Source organism: Cyprinus carpio, chromosome B5 (genome assembly GCF_018340385.1).
Source record: "Cyprinus carpio isolate SPL01 chromosome B5, ASM1834038v1, whole genome shotgun sequence".
Classification (NCBI taxonomy): Eukaryota; Metazoa; Chordata; class Actinopteri; order Cypriniformes; family Cyprinidae; genus Cyprinus; species Cyprinus carpio.
In genome coordinates this window covers 33,842,701-33,862,928 of record NC_056601.1, presented here as the reverse complement: position 1 = coordinate 33,862,928, position 20,228 = coordinate 33,842,701, and the positions used below count along the sequence as shown (strand labels likewise).

The 20,228-nt window shown below is 36.5% G+C and overlaps 2 protein-coding genes across 9 annotated transcripts; one reads left to right on the top strand and one right to left on the bottom strand.

Moving 5' to 3' along the window:
* Nucleotides 1–1,994: 1,994 nt before the first annotated feature.
* Nucleotides 1,995–15,708, bottom strand: srrt (serrate RNA effector molecule homolog (Arabidopsis)). 8 transcript variants are annotated; one of them, XM_042723260.1, is made up of 20 exons: nucleotides 15,529–15,685; nucleotides 15,082–15,226; nucleotides 12,727–12,870; nucleotides 11,847–11,993; nucleotides 11,582–11,770; nucleotides 9,673–9,842; nucleotides 9,329–9,507; nucleotides 9,129–9,242; nucleotides 8,816–8,996; nucleotides 8,580–8,734; nucleotides 8,429–8,490; nucleotides 7,386–7,464; nucleotides 7,112–7,303; nucleotides 6,854–7,024; nucleotides 5,137–5,290; nucleotides 3,948–4,141; nucleotides 3,555–3,711; nucleotides 2,926–3,021; nucleotides 2,418–2,520; nucleotides 1,995–2,310 (listed from the first exon to the last, which is right to left on the bottom strand). In XM_042723260.1, exons 2-20 carry the CDS (start codon nucleotides 15,198–15,200, stop codon nucleotides 2,235–2,237), a joined length of 2,682 nt encoding a protein of 893 aa, XP_042579194.1. In that variant the 5' UTR covers nucleotides 15,201–15,226; nucleotides 15,529–15,685; the 3' UTR covers nucleotides 1,995–2,234. The 8 variants fall into 8 exon arrangements, with proteins under 8 accessions (XP_042579194.1, XP_042579187.1, XP_042579188.1 ...); XM_042723253.1 differs by having other exon boundaries at nucleotides 6,854–7,303; nucleotides 15,550–15,708; XM_042723254.1 differs by having other exon boundaries at nucleotides 6,854–7,303; nucleotides 15,577–15,706.
* A 178-nt stretch (nucleotides 15,709–15,886) lies between these two features.
* Nucleotides 15,887–19,495, top strand: LOC109106010 (peroxiredoxin-4-like). The gene is made up of 7 exons (XM_042723261.1): nucleotides 15,887–16,170; nucleotides 16,739–16,856; nucleotides 17,073–17,189; nucleotides 17,291–17,413; nucleotides 17,609–17,739; nucleotides 19,235–19,269; nucleotides 19,372–19,495. The coding sequence occupies exons 1-7, from the start codon at nucleotides 15,912–15,914 to the stop codon at nucleotides 19,420–19,422; spliced, it is 834 nt and encodes a 277-aa protein (XP_042579195.1). The 5' UTR covers nucleotides 15,887–15,911; the 3' UTR covers nucleotides 19,423–19,495.
* The last annotated feature ends 733 nt before the right edge of the window (nucleotides 19,496–20,228 follow it).

Sequence of the window (20,228 nt, the reverse complement as noted above, 5' to 3'; positions counted from 1 at the left end):
TGATCTTGGACTTTTAAACATTCCAAAATATATTAAACAAAGGAAGTGAGAGTAATTCGTATGAAATTCATAATAAGTTTTGATCATGATCTAACCGTTTTGGCTATACTTAAATATGATGTCTGCCCTGAAAAATCCTGTATCTTTCTTTTAGTACTTTGGCATGAAAATACCAGAGGCCAGACCTCTTTTATAGCTTGAACATGCTGATAAGCGGACGTCAACCAAATGCATAATATTTGCAGCTGCATGAGATGTCTTTAAAAGTTAAAAGAATGTTGAAAGGTAAATAAAAGTAGAGCTCTATTGACTGTATTTTTGGAATGAAGACATTTACAACAAAAGTAATTTACCTCATCCTGAGAGTTAAAACAAAACTAATTTACTTAAAATGAAAGTACAGGGAGACATGCGATAAACATTCAAATACATACTTTAGCCAAAATACTAACCTATAAGTTTTCACATAATTAAATTATTTATAGGAAGACAGTTGTTTTATTTGTTTATTCTTGTTGATTTTGTTGAGTGTTGATTTTTTAAAACAGAGCGAGAAGGGTTAATTTGGTAGGGTGAGATATGAATTGTCATATTATAGGATTTCTGTGGGTCCTTAAAAAGTCTTAAATTTAGTTTGTCAAATTCCATAAAATATCTTATAGTAGCTACACCAGAAAATCTTAAATTATGAGACAGAAAACAGTCATTGCAATACAGAAACGTGACTATGAAACTTCAAATGGCTAATTTAAATAAATGTGAACACATAAGGTGTCAAGGGTTGGTGAGGTACAAACATACAAGGACGAAAGAGATCAACAAAAACGTAGTTTAATTAGAAAATCCAGCAGACAGGCAAGTAAACCAACTTAACATAGACGTTAACTCAACATACCATGGGTACCAAAAATTCTGATCATGTGTATATGCATGTACACACAGGTGTTTGATATGTATTTTGAATTTTGCACTTCATTGCTTTGTGTTAGGGTTTGCAGAAATGTCCATGAAATTTCTGGAACATGACCTGGCAGAAAATTACAAATACATTTTTTTTTTTTTTTTTTTTTTTTTTTTTGGTTTTTTTTTTTTCATGCATTTTGATGATTTGTCAACATGTAAAACTACTATTTATTATTTATTTAAAGATTACCAGTGTCACAGGACAGTTTCCAAAATGTGCCCGATTCCATGTCATTTTGATTGCTTTAAATATCCTATTTCTTATGCATTGACGTGCTATTTGGTCTTTTTACTTGCATGACTTAATGAATGAATGTGTTAAAATAGCCCTGGGATCAAATATTGGGTTTCAATGCAGACATTTTTATCCTTATTAGTGTCAATACTTTTTGTACTTAATGTAAATCAGATGAAAGGAAATGCGGGTGAAATATGAAAAAAGTTCAAATATATGCAATTTTCATTAACTGTTATCAAAAAAAAAAAAAAAAAAAAAAAAAACAGACAATAAAAAAAAAAAAAAAAAGGATGCACAAGGGTCAAGTCCTTAAAATGGAAGTACAGCACAGGGCAATTCAATAAACACTCAAGTACACACTCTCAAAACATAAGACTAGTTTAATTTATTTACCTACCACATATATCCAGTCCTTCAACTTTGTCTCAACCATAAAACACTGGAGAAACTTTCATAATGTACAAAACTAATGTGTGCACCAGAAAGAAACCATTTACACAGAACAACTTCTCTCGCAGGAACTCATCCACCTGGTGAAGGACAGATTACCTTAAAGATATGGATCAAATAAAACTGGCTTTTTAAATTCATCAAGTGCAAAAATACAAGCCATCCGGTTTTTTTTAGCCCCTCTGCGATGCTAACAGTTTACTTCCATTGCAAGTGGTTTACTGTAAACATGATTTTTGTTTTTTAAATGAGATATAAAGCACTAATTTATAACTGATTTTTTTGTTTTTAATGTATATCAAATTTAATTATATTTAAAAACCAATTCAGCACACAAAAAGGATCCAAATCAAAGTTTTATTGGAAGAAAAAAGCCCACAAGCACAAGCTCCATATCTATAACACTGAGTATGCAATGAGGTTCAACACAAAGGACATGCTTCAGGTGGAGCGCTACTGTAATACATATGAGCGAACCAGAGGAGGCAGCTTCTGGAATGAATGCAAAAAAGAAAATGCTGAGAATGGTAAAAAAAAAAAAAAAAAAAAAAAAGATTAAAATGGAGAGAATAAAACTGGAGCTCTAAAAGAAGTCCACATCATCGGGAGCGTCTAAGTCACGGTATTCAATGATATTGCGAGGATCCCCACGCATCATTCTGAAAAAGACAGAATTTTGTCCATTATCATCCTAAGAGCTTCTAAAACAATATCACGTCTGTTCCCTAACTACAATTAAAACAGAACTGAAATACGACAGACTCACCGGTTGTTTCTAGGTTTTCCAGGGTAACCTCCTTGTCCACGGAAGTTGTCGTAGTTGCCCCTGCCGCCTCCACCATACTGGTTGGGTGGGTAAGGAGGACCACCTGTTAAAGTGTCAAAGAAACACCTCAAAAATGAGTCTCACCTAAGCACCACAATGCTCTGATTGTTTATCATTGCATAAATTCAATCAATGCACATAAAAAAAATCCTTTCATTGACTTGGCCTGAATACTAGAATATATAAACACCTGAAATTTGGCATGACTGTGAGAGCACAATTCTGCAGAGAACCTGAGCAAGTTTCAAAGCTTTGATATTTATTTATTTTTTTTTAATTGAAAAAGGCTAGCTATATCAGTGTTTTATGGTTGCACCACTGTTGAAAAACTGAGATGCATTAGAAATGGTTTTGTGATCACATCATGACTTCCTGAAAATGCCAAAGCTGCGAGCCTGTGTTAACAAAAAAATTCCACTCGCACTCTATTACTTCAACAAACACACACCTCCATAACCCATCACTGGAGGTCTGGGCTGGCCAAAACCCATGAGACCTTGAGGACCCTGAGGTGGGAATGGAAGACCTCCCGGCGAAAGCACCCCTAATGAGAGAAAGAAAAATTAGAAATGTTTGCGAGACGATAATGTGATTTTTTAACTTCCGATATAAAATCAACAAGATTGATATGTGACCTTGGAGCACAAAACCAGTCTTAAGTGTACATTTTTCAAAATTGAGATTTGTACATCATCTGTTTGTTGAATAAATAAGCTTTCTATTGATGTATGGTTTGTTAGGAGGACAATATTTGTCTGAGATACAACTATTTGAAAATCTGGAATCTGAGGGAGCAAAAAAATCTAAATATTGAGAAAATCACCTTTAAAGTTGTTCAAATGAAGTTCTTAGCTATGCATATTAATAATCAAAAATTAAGTTTTAATATATTTATGGTATGAAATGTACTAAATATCTTCATGGAACATGATCTTTACTTAATATCCTAATTATTTTTGGCATAAAATAAAAATCTATAATTTTGACCCATACAATGTATTTTTGGCTTTTGCTAGAAATATACCCCAGAGACTTAAGACTGCTTTTGTGCTCCAGGGTCACATATATGCTTTTTACCCTGTCCTGGGCCTGGAGGAGGAGGAGGCTTCATCTCTGGGATGGAGGGTCTTTTTGCATCCATCAGGAAGTTGTTGAAAAAGACGACCTCTTTCTTTACTTCCTCGATCTTGTCGCCGTGTTTGTTTAGAATGTGCTTCCTCACAAACTCTGGGCCCTAGAGAGAGATTCATATTTTTTTATTAATTTTGTCTAGAGAGATGTTTTTATTTTTTTTTTTTTTTTGTTACATTTAAAAAATTGTTTTAAATTTTTTTGATGTTACATTTTAGAAGTAGTTAGAAAGAAGTGTTGTGTTATTGTTTACTGTACTCTAATAATCTTTGTTTTATTTACTCGACCTGTAGGGCCTAAGGACACCAGATGAACAAAGCAGCATGTTATATCACACACCTTAAACTTTTTGCCACTCAGAGGACAAAGCCACTTGTCTTTGCCCAGTTCCTGTGTGTTGGCCAGCACAAACTTTTCCACTTCCTGTTCTGGATCTTTGCGGCCCATCTTTGCTGCCTCGTCTTCAGACAGGGATTCCTTCACACTGAACAAGGCTCCCAGCTTCTCTTCAAATATCTTCTGCCAGTCAGCCACTACAAGAGGATCAGAAGTCAACAAGCTCAGCTCATTTCTCAGTTACATGGGGTTATTTAAAGGTGAAGTGGAGTTCCTTTGCAGTTTGTTGCAGAAAACTAACATTTAATCTCATCCTAAAATTTTGGCCCTCGGTTGAGCCAGAAGTTGACCTGATAGATCGCTCAAACAAACAGAGACACAACATTTACGCTCTTTAGGATGTCAACCACGTCACGGCTTTCATATAGGGCTGGGCGATTTTTCAGATTCTATCAATTAATGTTTTGCACAACGTGCTGCTTCCCCCAAAATCTCTCTTCTGCACAATTTCATGTACAGTATTTACACAGTTTTTGTATAGTCTCAGTTTGTGCATGTATAGTCAACTATTTATAGCATATGTATAGTCGGATGGTTAACTGTTGTATAGGTCTAAAATAGTTTTTCTTATACTACTACTGTTGTATGTTTATATTAATGTTTAACTAGTATGTAGCACCGTGGTCCATCGAGACACTATACGTCCACACATGTAGCAGAATGACAATAAAGCTCGACTTGACTTTATTTCATTTTATAGAATCACGATTTTGAATAGAAATATTAGCAAACGTCAGAATTAGACACTATGCCAATGATAACAGTAAAGAGATAAGAATGTGATTTGTTTAAAATTTACATCATGTTGACAACTTCATGTGTGCTGCACTTGGAATAGAATTTTCTATAACTAGAGGGTTAATAAAGAAAAAGTTATTTGAACCATGTTATGGTCACATTTTCAAGTTTACTAGTTTAAAATCGTAAAAAGAATCGGTCAAATGTTCTGAAAATAAAAAAAAGAAATTGAGATTTACATTTTTTGCCATATCACCCAGCCCTACTTTCTTATATAACCAACTATACATTAAACTGGGATGCAAAAAAAAAGAAAAAGAATTACAACAATAAATCAAATCACGCTTCAAGAAACGCAGCACAGTTAGTTGCTGGCAGTACAGGCAGCGCTCACCCTCTCTGTGAGTGATGCGGTTGGGGGGGATGGGTCCTCGCACATGGATAATACCGCAGCGGTTTGGCATCTCGTCCTCGCTCGGGTAATCACAGGTGTTATAATAATCAATAGAGTGTACGATACGCAGATAGAACAGGAGACGATCCAACACCTGGGAGGAGACAGACACATTACACTCCTGAATTAAACACCAAACGGAAATAAGACTGAAATTCTCATTTACACTTATTGATCTCAAACTATTTAAATGAGTTTTTGGATCATATTTTTTATTTTTAAATCGTTTTGTGATTTATTTTTTTTTTTTTTCAATAATTCCCAATATGATGACAACGAGAATAATGAGAACTGGGCATATTTAATTTATCTATCCATATATTAATTTTATTTATCACAAAATAAATGTCAATGAAAAAAAAAAAAAGCACATTTGCAAAAAAGGCCTAACATTACCTAATATGATGAATATCAGTGGAAAAAAGAAATCAATAAATCATGTCCAGTCCCAGCTTAAAATAAGAATTAAGATTTTTCAAATTGTGTGGATTAGGAATGTCTTCAGAATCATGTCTTTGTGGCAGTTTTGCTGATTAAGGGATAATATAAGACTTCTTCACCATACCAACTTTCAACTTTTGTTGTCGAAAACAAAAACGCTACAAAAGGTTTTATTTTGTAAGTGTGAGACGTGCTCAAAGAAAACAGGGTGTTATTGTTGAAATCAGGACCCCAAAATTAATCAGAAAGAAGAACTGTATTTTATAGGGATGTAACGATTAACCGCGAGCCGGTTGAAAATCGATTTAAATATGTGACGATTCAAATCGGTTGAGATGCATTTAGTGGAAGTTTATATGAATGCATGTCTGAGAGGAACTTACTGTCTTTAGAAAAGTTTAGATGGTATTTTTTCTTTTAGTCTTGCCTCTGTATAATGCATATTAAAGTTCATGAGTGCAGCGCTGCTTTGTTTACAGCAGTAACCAAGGAAACGCTTTAAGCGCCACCTGCTGGCAGAGAGTGAATCTGCATCTCGTTCAGCTCGTCCGCTGGTTCATGCAGATATTTTTATGTATAAGTTCACAAAACTGAAGTCAAAACATTCTGTTTTTGCTTCAGAATTTTAAAATTATACAATCTAATTTAAACTAAAAACTGCTCATGTTGCATGTATCTTAGTTTGGATCATGAATAAATGCAGTGGTTGCCTCTAATTTTAAATGTAAAGAGCACAGACAAAGCCTTATTTTGTTTATACGAAGAGATTAATTTTATTTCTTTTACTTATTTTTTTGATTTGGGGCTTATTTGAAAATTTCAATTTAGTTTTGTTATTTACATTTACATTCTATTAAAGTTTTGTAATTTAGCAGACACTTTTATCCAAAGCTACGTACAAATGAAGATAATAAAAGCAATCAAAACCAACAAAAGAGCAATAATATGCAAGTGTTATATTAGTATATTATAGTTATATTATAATTTCACAAAGAAATGTACAGCATTTTGTCCAATCAATAATAAAAGGACAAATTAAATTCATAATGTTTTAAATATTTTGTTTAAAAATAAAAATCGTGAATAGAATCGTGAAATCAAAATCGTGAGTTAAGTGAATTGTTACATCCCTAGTATTTTATTCCACAAATATGGGCGGTGTAGTGTATTGCATCTCCTGATTTTGGGGTCGAGTAATAATGACATTTTTTCTGACCTTGACGAGTTTTTCATCTCTCTCCACAGTTATCTCAGTGGGGTTTCCCTCTTTGGATCCCTCCTCAGAGTCGGCTCCTCCTGCACTTCCCAGAAGCTCTTCCTCCTCTGCACTCACTTCCTCAATCAGGTAATCAGTGATGTTCTTCAAAATGGGGTTTTGAGCAGGGAGTTCAGGAAATTGGAAAAATAATAGATCAAATCTCACAGTCAAAACCATTTCAAATGGTGTCAGTCTGAGGCTGTGCAGTGAGAATACCTCCAGGGTGTGTGTCTCTTCTCTGGGTTTGTGGCTCCACAGCCTCTCCCTGTCATCCAGGGCATGGATCAGTTTAGCAGCCAGCTTGATGTCATTACGCAGAACCTGCTTGTGCTGAGTGATTCCGTTTACGTTCCGCACACGACGTGCCAGATCTCGATTGACTCCAGGAGCCAGCTCACAGTCCCGCAGCTGCTCAGAGAGGAACAGAAGTCATTGAGCGAGACGTTTGCTACACATTGTGCTTCCTCCATCCAGCGACTCTAGAACTCACCCGGATGTTCTGCAGGTTCCAGCAGATCTCTTTGATGTTCACACCTCTGTCGAAGGTCACCCAACAACGCCTGAAAAACCTGAGTCACAGAGATGGAAAATTGAGCTTTTTAAAGAGTCCCCAATGTCTTTTTTAATATACTGAAATCATTTAGCGAAATATTTTAGATTGGCAAATACAGATAACATTAAGTAACCTAAGATTTATTAATTTATATAATTTTCATGTTTAATTGTATTATCAAATTTGAAAAATTTTAGGACTTTAAGACCTGCACATAATACAGAAAATTAAATTTATGACATCCTTTAATTTATGGTGCTCCTAATGTGGCAGTCAAAAATGGCCACATTTTTTATTGCAATGAAAAAATTGTTTTGTTTTTAATTTTGTTGTTTTTTTTGTTTTTGTTTTTTGTTTTAAGAATATTTAACTACTTTGAGCTTTGACCTGAAATTTCAATTTCTAACTTAAACTGTAATTCTCAAATGCTTTGGACCACAGACTTAATTTTGTTTTTTTGTTTTTGTACTGTTAAAAAAATTGATAAAAAATAAAATTTTCAAATTTTAATATGAGATACATATTTTTCAAAACATGTTTTACTCTAAAACTGAAAGAAAAATCAAAGCCCAAAATCTAAACACAGTTTCAAATTTAAGGTTGATGTATCCAACAACGAGCTTTCAGTACGTTTTTGTTTGGGCGCAGTACCCAACATTTCCACTAGATGTCATTTGTTTCCCATTCATTTCCAATGCGGTCAATTTTGACAGTGAGGAGTACAAGTACTATTTTTTTCAGGACCACTCAACCCATGAATTTTGTGTTCACATAGCAAGTTTAGTACCATTCCAATGAAGTTTAAAAAAAAAAAAATAAAAAAAAAAAAAAATTCCGTCCAATGAAGTTTAAAAAAAAAAAAATGATAAAAGAGCACTCTGAATACATGTTTATAATATGCGTTATATTCTCAATAAGAATTTCAGCTATATCACCCGCTCTAAAGTGTTGAAACTGAAGAGAATCTAACTTCAACATACCTGCGCTCTGGCTGCGGTTCTGACAAACAAACACGCATAAATCCTGGATAACGTCGACACAGCTGCCAACAAAAACAAAAACTGCAGCATTTAGACAACACTTCATGGACAGTAGCAGCAAAAATCTGCAGTGCTTTGCGTGCACACTTACAGCGACGATCTCCGCTTTAGATATGGTTGGAGCGATGCTCCTCATGAACAGAGAGCATGTCCTGTGAAGAGGTCGAGGTCGTGGAGGCTGATCGTCCTTTGGTTTCTTCTCCTCCCTTTCCTTCTGCTCCTCCGTTCGCTCCTTCACATCAGCGGCTTTAAAAGAGCAGGAGCACAGCCGTCACAACCATGACACTTTGACACGGATGATCCATTATCATAAGCCTGGACACTGACCTTCCCCCTCCTCTTCTTCCTCTTCCTCCTTCTCCTCTCCCTCGTCCGGTTCTCTCTCTCTTTCTGAGGGTTTCTCCGAGCAGTGAGAGTTCGAGTCGGAGTCAGAATCAGATTCGCTGTCAGATGCACTGGCTTCGTCTTCACTGTCTCCACTGTGCTTCCTCTTTCTCTTCTTGCTTAGCTAAAGAGAGAAAGAGAACATCAAAGCACCCGATTGCAATTAATGTAAGTAGATATACTAACATTTATTAAAGTTACAAAACAGTTCGACCCAACAGACGGTACCCAAAGCGTCAGAACTTGGCTAACTCACCTTCTTGGGTTCTGGGATTGGTTCAGCAGGTGCTTCTTTCTCGGTCTTCTCCTCTCCTTCACTTCCTCCTGCAGAAGCGGCCGCATCCTTCTCAGTGCCCTCATCACCCTCACCCTACAGACACAATATTACACATCACTGTTACAAAGATACTCTCAATACTGCACGATCTTCTGCTCCATTATGCAACGTTCTCTTACCACCTTGTCTTTTTCAGTCGAGGGTTTGCGCTCAACATCCGCGGGCCTGGGCTCGTCCCGTTTAAGAGCTTCAGAACCAGGTCCACCGGATGACAGTCTCTCTCGCTCCTCCTCTTCCTCGGTGGGCTGTTCCAGGATGCGCAGATCATTTTCCATTCCTCCTTCCATCTTTATAACGGCTAACAGAGACAAACGAAGCATGTTTTGAGAAAAGCGCACGTGTAACTGACCGCTATAGTTCATCATTACCAATGGACACAGTTTGGAACGACACAAGGTTGAGCAAATGACAATTTACTTCTTTAGACATTTAAAACTAGCAAATGAACAGCATTTCTCTTTACCTGCATCTAAAATCTTGGTGATTTGCGGAGCATGCTCTATGTCCAAAGAGACCGGTTCAAACCAGTTATTGTCCATCAGATACATGTAGACGTTCAGCCGGTTCTGTAGAGCACTGTGGGCTTCTGCTTTACGCCTCCCAGCCTCATCCGGGTGGTACTTCGAACGAAACCTGACAGGTAGACAGAAAGGAGAAAGAGGGACAAATGGGGTGTTTGGGGAAGAAAAAACAGCATGTTAGCAACCATTTTTGAGCTCAACCTCACAAACTAGTCACCAAGAGACCTGCTAGTTAAATCCTGCCTTCTACTTATCTTAAAGTGCTTTGATAAATCTAATGTAAACCAGCAATTCCATTATCCCACATAACTGACCCACTTTCTGTCATATGACTTTGTGGCTCTATTCTAAAACTAGTGAGCTGTCTAGACAGGCAGCATAAACATGCTCCCAAAGTGAAGGACGTTCCAAAACTAAAGAAACAGTTTTGTTGCCTTCTAAGATGCCTTTTTTTAGCTAGATTCTAAGACAGCATTGCACGTATCCTTCCAAGATGATACCTGAAGGACCCTTTTACACACATTCATGTTATCAGAAGCACAGTTTGGTAAACTTCTATAGCGGTGAACAGAAATGACAACAAATCCATGTGTGTGAAATAGTTTAACAACACTGTTAATGTCAAACTCCAATGAAATAAACCGAGTGAAGCGAGAAAAAAACTGCTGCATATGCAGAGCATTCAAAGTTTCATTCCAGTTAACATGCTGTCTTAGAAGGCAGCTGCATGTTTAGGCAGTATTTAGCAAGGCAGCACACTAGGTTTCGAAGAGCTTATGACACCAATTTGTTGGCTACATTTTAAGTGCACTTCTGTCAGTCTCACTACACATGCTATAAACAAATCTTGTGTTTAAGTGTGTGTAATACAGCAAGGTAGACTCACCACCAAAGAAGTAGAAACAAAAAATAATAAGTAAAACAACAATAGAAACTGATGCATTATCAAGAAACGAGAGTCAAAACAGTTTTCATTGTGTGCACTAAATTTACCTGATGTCCTCCCCGCATTACAACACATTTACACTGAGAGCGGTCTTCTCAGAGGAGTGTGTACATACACACCATTTCTGCATTTTTGGGAGGGGTTTGATTGATCCAAATATCAAAAATGAAAAAGAAAACGGGGGAAGAAAGGCATCACACTACAGAAAATAAAATAAAAAATCTTTCCGTGAACGCGACGGTAGGTTTGGGTTGTGAGTGTTCGGCTGTCTAGCTAAAAGCCCTGGTACTTGAGTCTAATGGCAGCTGCATTGTGCGCAGTGCAAACCCTGACTAACTAACAGCGACTCCTGCGGCGGGTCCAAGAGCTTTTCTCATCTTCCAATACCTTGTGGTGATGGAGGGAAGAAGGATTTGTGTTAATTTGTACACCAATAAACAATATGCAAAAACCTTAAAATAAACCAATGTTAAAAACACAGTCAATGATGAGACCAATTCAGTCGCTGTGGAGACAAACTGATGAGACAGTAGACATCATTTAGAAATAATGCTATCAGGAGCAAATAAAGCACTCGAGATTTAAAGGAATAGTTCATGCAAAAAAGAAAATTATTCCAATTTTGGATGAACCACAACTTTAAAAGGTGACCATGTAACTCCACCCTCAAAACCGACTGTAGTAAACTACTCATTAAAGGATATTCAATGTCATGCTCGGAGGTACAAGATTATTCATCTTAACTCCAGGCCAAATGAATAATTAACAGAATACAGTCGCATGTTCAGAGGCTGATAGGTGCAGAATCTGGCCACTTGCGTGCTAAGATGCGGGACTTGCTGTTCCTCCATCACTAGCTTAATGCACAAACACTACTTAAACAAAAACAGTAACTGTTATCGTACCACTCTTCGTCTTTATGGGCCAGGAAGAAGTCCTGCATCTGCTGCCGCCTGAAATCGATCTTGTACTCATTGTAGCGTTTGACCGACTCCGTCTCATCCACAGAGTCGTCCAGGGACAGCAGGAACTCCTTAAAGGTCTTCATCACAGGAAGGGGAGGACCAAGATCCATATCATGGATGTTTCCCAGCCTGGAGGAGGACCAGAGGGGTGGTGTTAACGGGTTAAATGGTGGACTGCAGAGCGGCTCATTTCCTTCCTGCTCACCTGGCCTGGATGGGGATGCCATGATGCGGCTGCATCAGGTGCATGTCCGGGTGACCCCACGGCTGAGGAGGGGCGTAGCTGGGTCCTCCACCACCTCCATAACCCAGGTCATAGCCACCATGGTAAGGGTCACCTCCATGGTCATCCCTGAGAAGAGTGCAGAAGAGGCATTTGATATCTTTGGCTTCATTTCAAAACCTAGTGAGCTGCCCACATAGGAAGTATTTTAAGGCATCACAGACACACTTCTTACTATTTGTGTACGCTTATAGTAAATCACTTTATTTTCCTCCATATTCAGTTTTTTTTTTTTTTCTGTTTTTCCCTTTTTTAATTTTTCTGGATTCCACTTTAATGGTCAAATTAAATTTGACACCAAAAAAAACATGTCTAATTAATAAAAAATGTCTAAACAATTTATTAAATTCAGCAAGAGTTTTTAGGGCTCTATGAAATTCCTTTTTATTTTCCCAAAATCCGTTTCATTTTTCATGTTTTCCATTTTCATTTTTTTGGGATTCTGTTCTCATGGTTTAAAACGGCAATCAAAAAAAAATGTCTGATTGAATTAATAAAACATTAATAATTTATTAAAATATTTACAATAATATGGCCCTTTTATTTTTTCAGAAATTCTGTCTCATCTGCTTTAAAATTTTCTTTGTAAAAAGCAAAAAAACAAAACTGTGGTAATCAATTGAAGGCATAACATTAACCATTTCATTGATCTTTTAAAATATAATCAAATAAATGTAGCAATTCGTTTTATTTTGGTTTAATTAGGATACTGCCTATGTAGGCTGCAGACAGTAAGCCAGTCTGCTAGGTTTCAAAACAGAAGTTTAAAAGTGATCCAGTAAAACACAGCTGTTGTTGTTACCAGTCTCTCCTCATGCGCTTCTGCTGTGGGCTCATGTCATGACGTGGAGGGGAAAACCTCTCTCGTCTGCCCCTCTCGTAGTCACGATACTCTCCTCTGCTGCGCCGCTCGCGGCCCCGGTCCCACTCTCTAGCCGAGGGCCGCCAGTAAACGACAACCACAAGAAATATATATAAAAATATGCACACATACAAGTCTCAGTCTTGACCTGAGACATAACCATCATAAACATTAAAGAGGATAATAATCAGATATGGACAAAGCATCATTAACAAAAACTGCTGCAATTTATTCTGTAAATGTCTTTCCGTCATAGTTTATGCATGTCTTCTTAGAGGGTGTTTACACACCTTTTTAAACTGTGTGCCATTCATTAATACGACAATGGTGTTTTGAAGGTCTGAAAACCACTAAAATGATGCCACATGCGTATTATTACGTCTAGTGTTTCTTTACTACGTGACATCGCCAACTACTGGCCACACATGCATAATACAATATTTCTATTTTTTTCCACTACATTGTCATCTTCATGCAAAACATACATTTTAAGAATTTTTTTGCACATCTTGGCATTTCCATCCAGTGTTTTTTTTTTAGGTCATATCCCAAAATTTGCATAAAAATAGGTCGATGGAAACAAAGCCAGTAATGTAAACCTCTCAACTTTCTATTTTGGATATGTAATTCATAATCAAATGATGTTTTCAGCAATATTAGGCATGCAATTAAGAGTGAATGTGCGTATTTCAAAGCATGCAAATATTTAATGTAAGAAAAACATCATTTTTTGTCATGTTCAAGACATGCTTAACCCCTTAACTGTCACCGACGCTTGGCGCTCTTTTTTGTTGTTGTCCTTTTTCTCTATAAAATCTTTTAGTAATCATCATAAATTCTATATCATCTGAAAGCTTAGAAGCCAAGATTCATCCTGTGAAAACCATTTTGAAATCGGACATTGCGTTACCATGGAAATGGTTGTTTATTTTATTTTTTATGGCTCCTCCCCCTTAGTGGGCAGTGATAAGTGTCATATTACAAAATGCATTACAGTCTTTTAGAATCAAAACTTTTTATAATCTTGGGAACAAACATATCATTGGAAAGGTCTGAGTCTCAGGATTCCATATTTTGAGATAGAAGTAAAATTGACAAAGAAAAAATTCATTAAACAAAATTCAAAGTAGCTTTGAGGGCTTCCAGTGGCTGTTTGTGGTATGACGCCCTAAATAAAATCTCACAGGAACCTCAGTTTTTTTCATATCAACTTCAAATTTGGAACATAACTTATTTAGACAAGGCTTTAATTTTATACCAATTTTAGAGTAAAACCTGTTATGTAAAATATTTAAAATAAATAAAATAAAATTAATATAGCGCATTTTATTTACAGTACATTTAAACTTCTATGACTTAATTTTTTGAAAAAATTCCACTTTTGCCAAAATCTGCAAATTTTAAACCTTTAAAACCTTAGGTCTATATTCTAAAGTTTTCATAAATTACAACAATTTAAAGGGGGGCTACAATGGTGTTTCATGTATTCAGAGTCGACCAGAGGAGAGCGAGACCGCGCTCATCCACGCGCTTCATCGGGAAATCCTCGGCAGCTTTGCAAAGGATTTGTTCAAGAATGTCTCTAAATAAGTGTGTTTTTGGATGTGAGGGAAAGTTTACCGTGTTCAGCTTCCCAAAGAACCCAGCGTTACACGAACAGTGGATGCAGTCTGTTTTTCCGGGGCAGTAACGGAGTGTAGCAAGTGCGTTTGTGTTTTTTTGTCATTTCAGTGACAAATGTTTTATAAACAAGGCCCAGGTCGACGCTGGATTTGCACAACGTTTGCTATTAAAACATGGAGCGGTCCCAGTGATAAAAGACCCCGTTCATGTAAGTACAACTGCATCAGATTTCTGTCTTTGTTTGGAAATCCGCACATAAGTGAATATATGTTAATGGAAACAACACGAAACATCAGTATTATAGCTCCGCCCACGACACGCCTCCAGGAGCTCGGCTTTTTCTGGAGAGAATCAGAAATCTTCTATATTTTTTTTTTATAAATATGATAAAACTAAAGACTTTTTGGAGATATGAAGGATGCAGTACTACTCTATAGGTATTCAAGATTAACATGAGATTAGGTGAAGCTGTGTATGTTATGTACCCTTTAAGTTTGGATAGTGCACTTTAATGCCTATTTTAAAAAAATAGAGGTGACAGTTAAAGGGTTAAAGTCTTTTTTTTTTTTTTTTAACACCCCTAAGTGGACTTGAAATCTCTGCTCCATTACTCAGACTATCTGCAGACATAATACTTGGTTTGTTTCAGAAGATTAGTTCCCTCTCTCTCACCGGTCACTCCAGTCCTCCCTGCGGCGGTCCTCTCTCTCGCGGGACCGGTCATAGTCGCTCCTCTCCCGGCGGAACTTGTCTCTTCTTCTGCGGTCGTACTCATCGTCGCTGTCGGCCATGGTGTCTTAATTAGGACGAGGCTTTGCTGTGAAACACAAGAGAGTGGAGAAATAAATGTGTTTATTATTAACTGCAGAGTGTCTCCCGATTCCACAAACCACATCCCAAAGAAACTAATTACACCTGTAACAATGACTAGTGAGAGAATACTTTCTAATAAAGTATCGTTAATACGCAGTGCATCGAAGACAATAGAAGAGGCATCGAGTTGCTATGAAAAAGTCGCTAACTGCAACAAAGAGCCACGCGCTCTGACAATCTTGGATTGTTATGACGTATAGCTTTCAGTAGATGTTAAAATTTGGTGGTGATCCATAATATAATCACCTTATGACCGACACTACTAACCAGTAACTAGGTTTAAAAAGCTTTAACCGGGTGAACTCCCGCCAGCGTGCGACCGTCCTGACCGACAGCAGCGGAAGTGACGATTATGTTACAGAACTGCTGCGCCACTGTGTGACCGGATGACCGAAATATCGAGCGCTGGCAGACAGACAGCTGCTTTTCTTAACTTTTCTTTTCACATAGTAAATTTATCAGCGTTTTCATAGCGATTCTTTTGGCCAAGGGGTTATTTTTTTATTTTTTATTTTTGGCAGGTGCTGTTGTCATGGTGGAATACACACCAGATCTCTACATCAAATGCATCGCCTTCAGACCCGCTCAGTAGAACACAGCTGCAGTCGATCCGATCATCTTACAGATCGATGACGTGTGTTTGCGGCAGGAGAGAGACGTGCTTCCTGCAAGACTCAGCCATGGATGTCAGTCGCTGCGTTAAAACGCCCAGAGAATGGCTCGGAGTGGTTTGCACACTTCTTTTACTCACCGAGTCGGTTTTGTGTGACGGTGCAGACGGGAAGAAGGAGCAGGAGTGTTATAATTACGCCGGTGGACACGTTTATCCCGGAGAGGCTTTCCGCGTCCCCGTCTCTGATCATTCCTTACACTTGAGCAAAGCCAAAAGTGCGTTTCGAGCATTTATGCATATGCAAATCATATGCATGCTCTTATATATATATTTAAATATCCATTTAGTGTAAAGGAATATGATTTTGCATATGTCCCGAACAGCTGTCAACATAGTTAACACAGTCTCTTATTTGAAAAAACGTGGACGGATTTGATTTGAACGTCTGTGTATTTGCTTTAAAAGTTATTTTTGAGATAATGCATATTGCACAGAGTGTTCCAGAAGGATTGGTAGCGATATTTTGTCAGCATGACAGTTCATCTGATGCATTATCAGAACAATTAATTCACATTAGTGTGAGATATTAATATGTGAGATATTAAAATATAATGCTTTTTTAAATTATTATTATTTATGCAAATCAGGTAATTTTAACAGTTATTGGTCTATGTTGGGTATAAAAGTGCTCTGCTTTTAAGGACACGTCATGATTGCTTGCTATTGAATCTCTTAAAGAGACAGTAGATCAAAACATGCATGCGCACTAAAATATCTGCACTAATAATGCACTTCAGGATATGATTCTTTCGAATAATAAAGGTTGTGCTTCTTTCTTTTCAGTCTCAAAACCAGCTCCACACTGGGAAGGAACAGCTGTGATCAATGGCGAGTTTAAGGAGCTCAAACTGTCCGATTACAAAGGAAAATACCTGGTTTTCTTCTTCTACCCGCTGGACTTGTGAGCATGCTTTCACTACATTGACTTTAGTTCCTCTTAAAATGAAATGACTGAATGCTCAAAACACTTCAGAATCGTTAAGATTTGTACTGTTTTTGGAAGAAGTCTCTTATGCTCACTAAGGTTGCACTTATTTGGTCAACAGTACAATACAATAAATGCAGAAATTTTAAATAGATGTTTTCTGAAGGCTTGACCGGTTGTGTTGGTCCACAGCACGTTTGTGTGTCCTACCGAGATCATCGCCTTCAGCGACCGCGTGCATGAGTTTCAGGCCATCAACGCAGAGGTGGTCGCCTGCTCGGTGGACTCTCAGTTTACTCACCTGGCCTGGTGAGGACACACTGCTTCTTCTAGACTTTGAGATGATTCGTTGTGATGTCTTAGATAAGTGAGGACTATGAATGGACTCACCGCTGGTTTCTTTTAATCAGGATCAACACACCCAGGAAACAAGGAGGTCTCGGCCCAATGAAAATCCCTCTTCTTTCTGACCTCACTCATCAGATATCCAAAGACTACGGTGTCTTTCTTGAGGATCAGGGACACACGCTTCGGTACTGAAGCCAGGCCTTTTCATTTTTTTGACCCTGTTGGACTTTGATATTGTAAATGGATGTTACAAATGTATGTTTGAGTAATCAAAAACAAGATGAACGGCATTCGGTATTTAAAGCTTATGTTTCAGTAATACATGAATGACTTGCCTGGTGAGTTCTGTGGTGATGGTTTTATCCTATGCTGTCATTTAGAGGTCTCTTCATCATCGATGACAAAGGTGTCCTCAGACAGATCACAATGAACGACCTGCCGGTGGGACGCTCTGTTGACGAGACCCTCAGGCTGGTGCAGGCCTTCCAGTACACCGATAAACACGGAGAAGGTACGGTACAGTTATTAATCCTTCCGCATCTTGCTTTGATGACACACTTTTGACATAATTTGAATAATGCATTAAAGCCGTGTTTACCAGGGCTGCCAATTTTAACACACTGATTTATGAAATTCTATGTTTAATCTATTTTAATACTTTAAATATTTGGATGCAGATACAGAGTTTGAGATTAATCGTATCACTTCACATTCAGAGCAGAGTTGCTGCTGATAACTAGAGCTATTAAAAACAGATTGTGGTAGCTGCAGCACTGTAAAAAATGACTGTGAATTTAACGGTAAAATACTGTGAAAATGCTACAGTAAAAACCTGTTAAATGGTTAACTGTAAATTCCGCTACTATATACAGTGAAAAACTGTATTGGACGTTGCATGTAATTTTACGTTTTTATGTTGTTTTTGGTTTTTGGAAGTGGAAAAAGGCCATATAATTTACAGTGAATAACCGTAATATTTATAATTTGTAATATATATAAGTTGTTATTTAATAGCTGCTTGTGATGGGCTTTGGTTCATCATGTGACTTTCTCATCACCACCTGCATTTGGTGGTTATCAGTGTATTACAAAGGTTCGAAACTAATTTAACTGTAAGTTTAAGTTAAAACAGTAAAACCTAAAATGTTGCTACTGTATTTTTAACAGTAAAATTCTGGCAACCACAGCAGCCTTTTTTTTTCAGTGTGAGAAAAGTGGAAATAAAATAAATATAAGTAGAATTACTTACAAACGATACAAATATTAGATGATAAACTTAAAAACTTCAAAGGGAAATTAGAAATGTTGCTTTGGCAACTAACCGAAGTAAATTAAAGCTGAAACGGAAATAAAAATAAATTAAAGCTATATATAAATATAATTAAAAAAAAAACACACAAAAAAGGACAAAAGCACATTTAAATTAACATGAAAATGAAAACTGCAAATATAAAAATAAAAGCTCATTTAAAAAGGTAAGAAATACTACAGGCTACAAGTAATCCTAAAATAACACTGCTTCAGGAGCATAATCAGATTAAGTGAGTTATCTTAGAAATTATTAAATATCATCTGTATTATTTGTGTTTATTTCCGTATTACTGCATATAGTAGCCTGTCCAAAATTTGAAATGGGCAACAAATGGAGAGATTTGATTGAGAATGAATGGAAGCAATGCTTACGTTCAACTAACAAGAGAAATCTATCTTTTTTATTAGTTAAAAATATCTAGAGTAGAAAAATGTGTATTTTTTTTGATTTCTCTATTGTTGGGGGGGATATATATGACTGTTTAAATAAAGGAAAAAGATTATATTCTTGAAATGTGGAATGAAGTGTTTGGACATGTGATATATCAGTCAGTCTCTAATTGTGTTATCCACCAAAACATTGTAATGTATAAATATCTTATATCACGCATACTTAAGTATGCGAGTGTGCCTGGTTTAAATGTTAGGGTTTGGTTTTGGTGTTGTTGACTCTGTCTCTGTCTCTCTGATGTCAGTGTGTCCAGCTGGATGGAAGCCTGGCAGTGATACGGTAAGATTTCAGTGTGTGTGTGTGTGTGTATGTGTGTGTGTGTGTGTGTGTGTGTATGATCACAGGTTACAGTATCTCTGTATTTCTCCTCTTTCCGCACAGATCATCCCAGACCCTTCAGGCAAACTCAAGTACTTTGATAAACTCAACTGAGCTTAATGTTTCACTACACGTTTGTTCTGCTGACTGTTTTTGAAGCGCAGAATAAAAGGAGAGTTTTGATAAACATGTAGTCCTGTTTCGTCCCTGCAGTGTGTGTCTTATTGTTTGTGTGTCTGTAAAGGGAAAATGCATTCGAAATGAATGAAATGTTAAAAGCAGTAGAAATTTTTATTGAGATTGTCTAGAAAGCTGCACTGCAAAAATTACATTCCTCCTCTGTATTTTTGACTTGTTTTCCAGTATAAATTTCTGAATATTTTAAAATCAAGATATGTTTACAAGCAAAATGACAAGTCTTGGTTAAAAAATAAAATAAAAAAAAAATATATATTTTTTTTGCTTAAAACAAAGAAAAAGATGCCAATAGGGTGATAAAATTATTTTGTTTTCCCTTTAAATTAGGTTTATATTTCTGACCACAGGGCTGATATTTTTTTAAGCATAAACTAGCTTCACTGTGATGTTTTTTTTTTTTTTTTTTTTTTTTTTTTTTTTTTTTAACAAAGACATTATTTTTCTTTTCATGTTATTTTTATTTAAGAATGTTTAGATATTTGTCCTGGAAAATGAGACAAAATTGTCAAGTAAAAAAATTGAAAACAATTTGAAAATTAAAAAAAAAGAAGGAAAAAAAACTTCAGACAATTTTATGTTTTTGGAGATATTAGTCTCAGAGTTATTATAGTAAACAAACCATAAAAAAAAAATCATTTGTTGACTGAAATAAACATTAACTCAAATAATATAAGTTTGTTTTCTCAATATTTAACTTGTTAAATAATTATATAATAATATTC

Bases quoted from the DNA above. Each gene is read 5' to 3' on its own strand.
- LOC109106010 (XM_042723261.1), top strand. From the start codon at position 15,912: ATGACGTGTGTTTGCGGCAGGAGAGAGACGTGCTTCCTGCAAGACTCA. The intron at 16,171-16,738 runs GTGCGTTTCGAG...CTTTCTTTTCAG, and splicing joins ACACTTGAGCAAAGCCAAAA to TCTCAAAACCAGCTCCACAC. The intron at 17,190-17,290 runs GTGAGGACACAC...TCTTTTAATCAG, and splicing joins CAGTTTACTCACCTGGCCTG to GATCAACACACCCAGGAAAC.
- srrt (XM_042723253.1), bottom strand. From the start codon at position 15,200: ATGGCCGACAGCGACGATGAGTACGACCGCAGAAGAAGAGACAAGTTC. The intron at 7,465-8,428 runs GTATGTTGAAGT...TCTGTGACTCAG, and splicing joins GAACCGCAGCCAGAGCGCAG to GTTTTTCAGGCGTTGTTGGG. The intron at 3,712-3,947 runs GTGTGTGATATA...ATCTCTCTCTAG, and splicing joins TGAGTGGCAAAAAGTTTAAG to GGCCCAGAGTTTGTGAGGAA.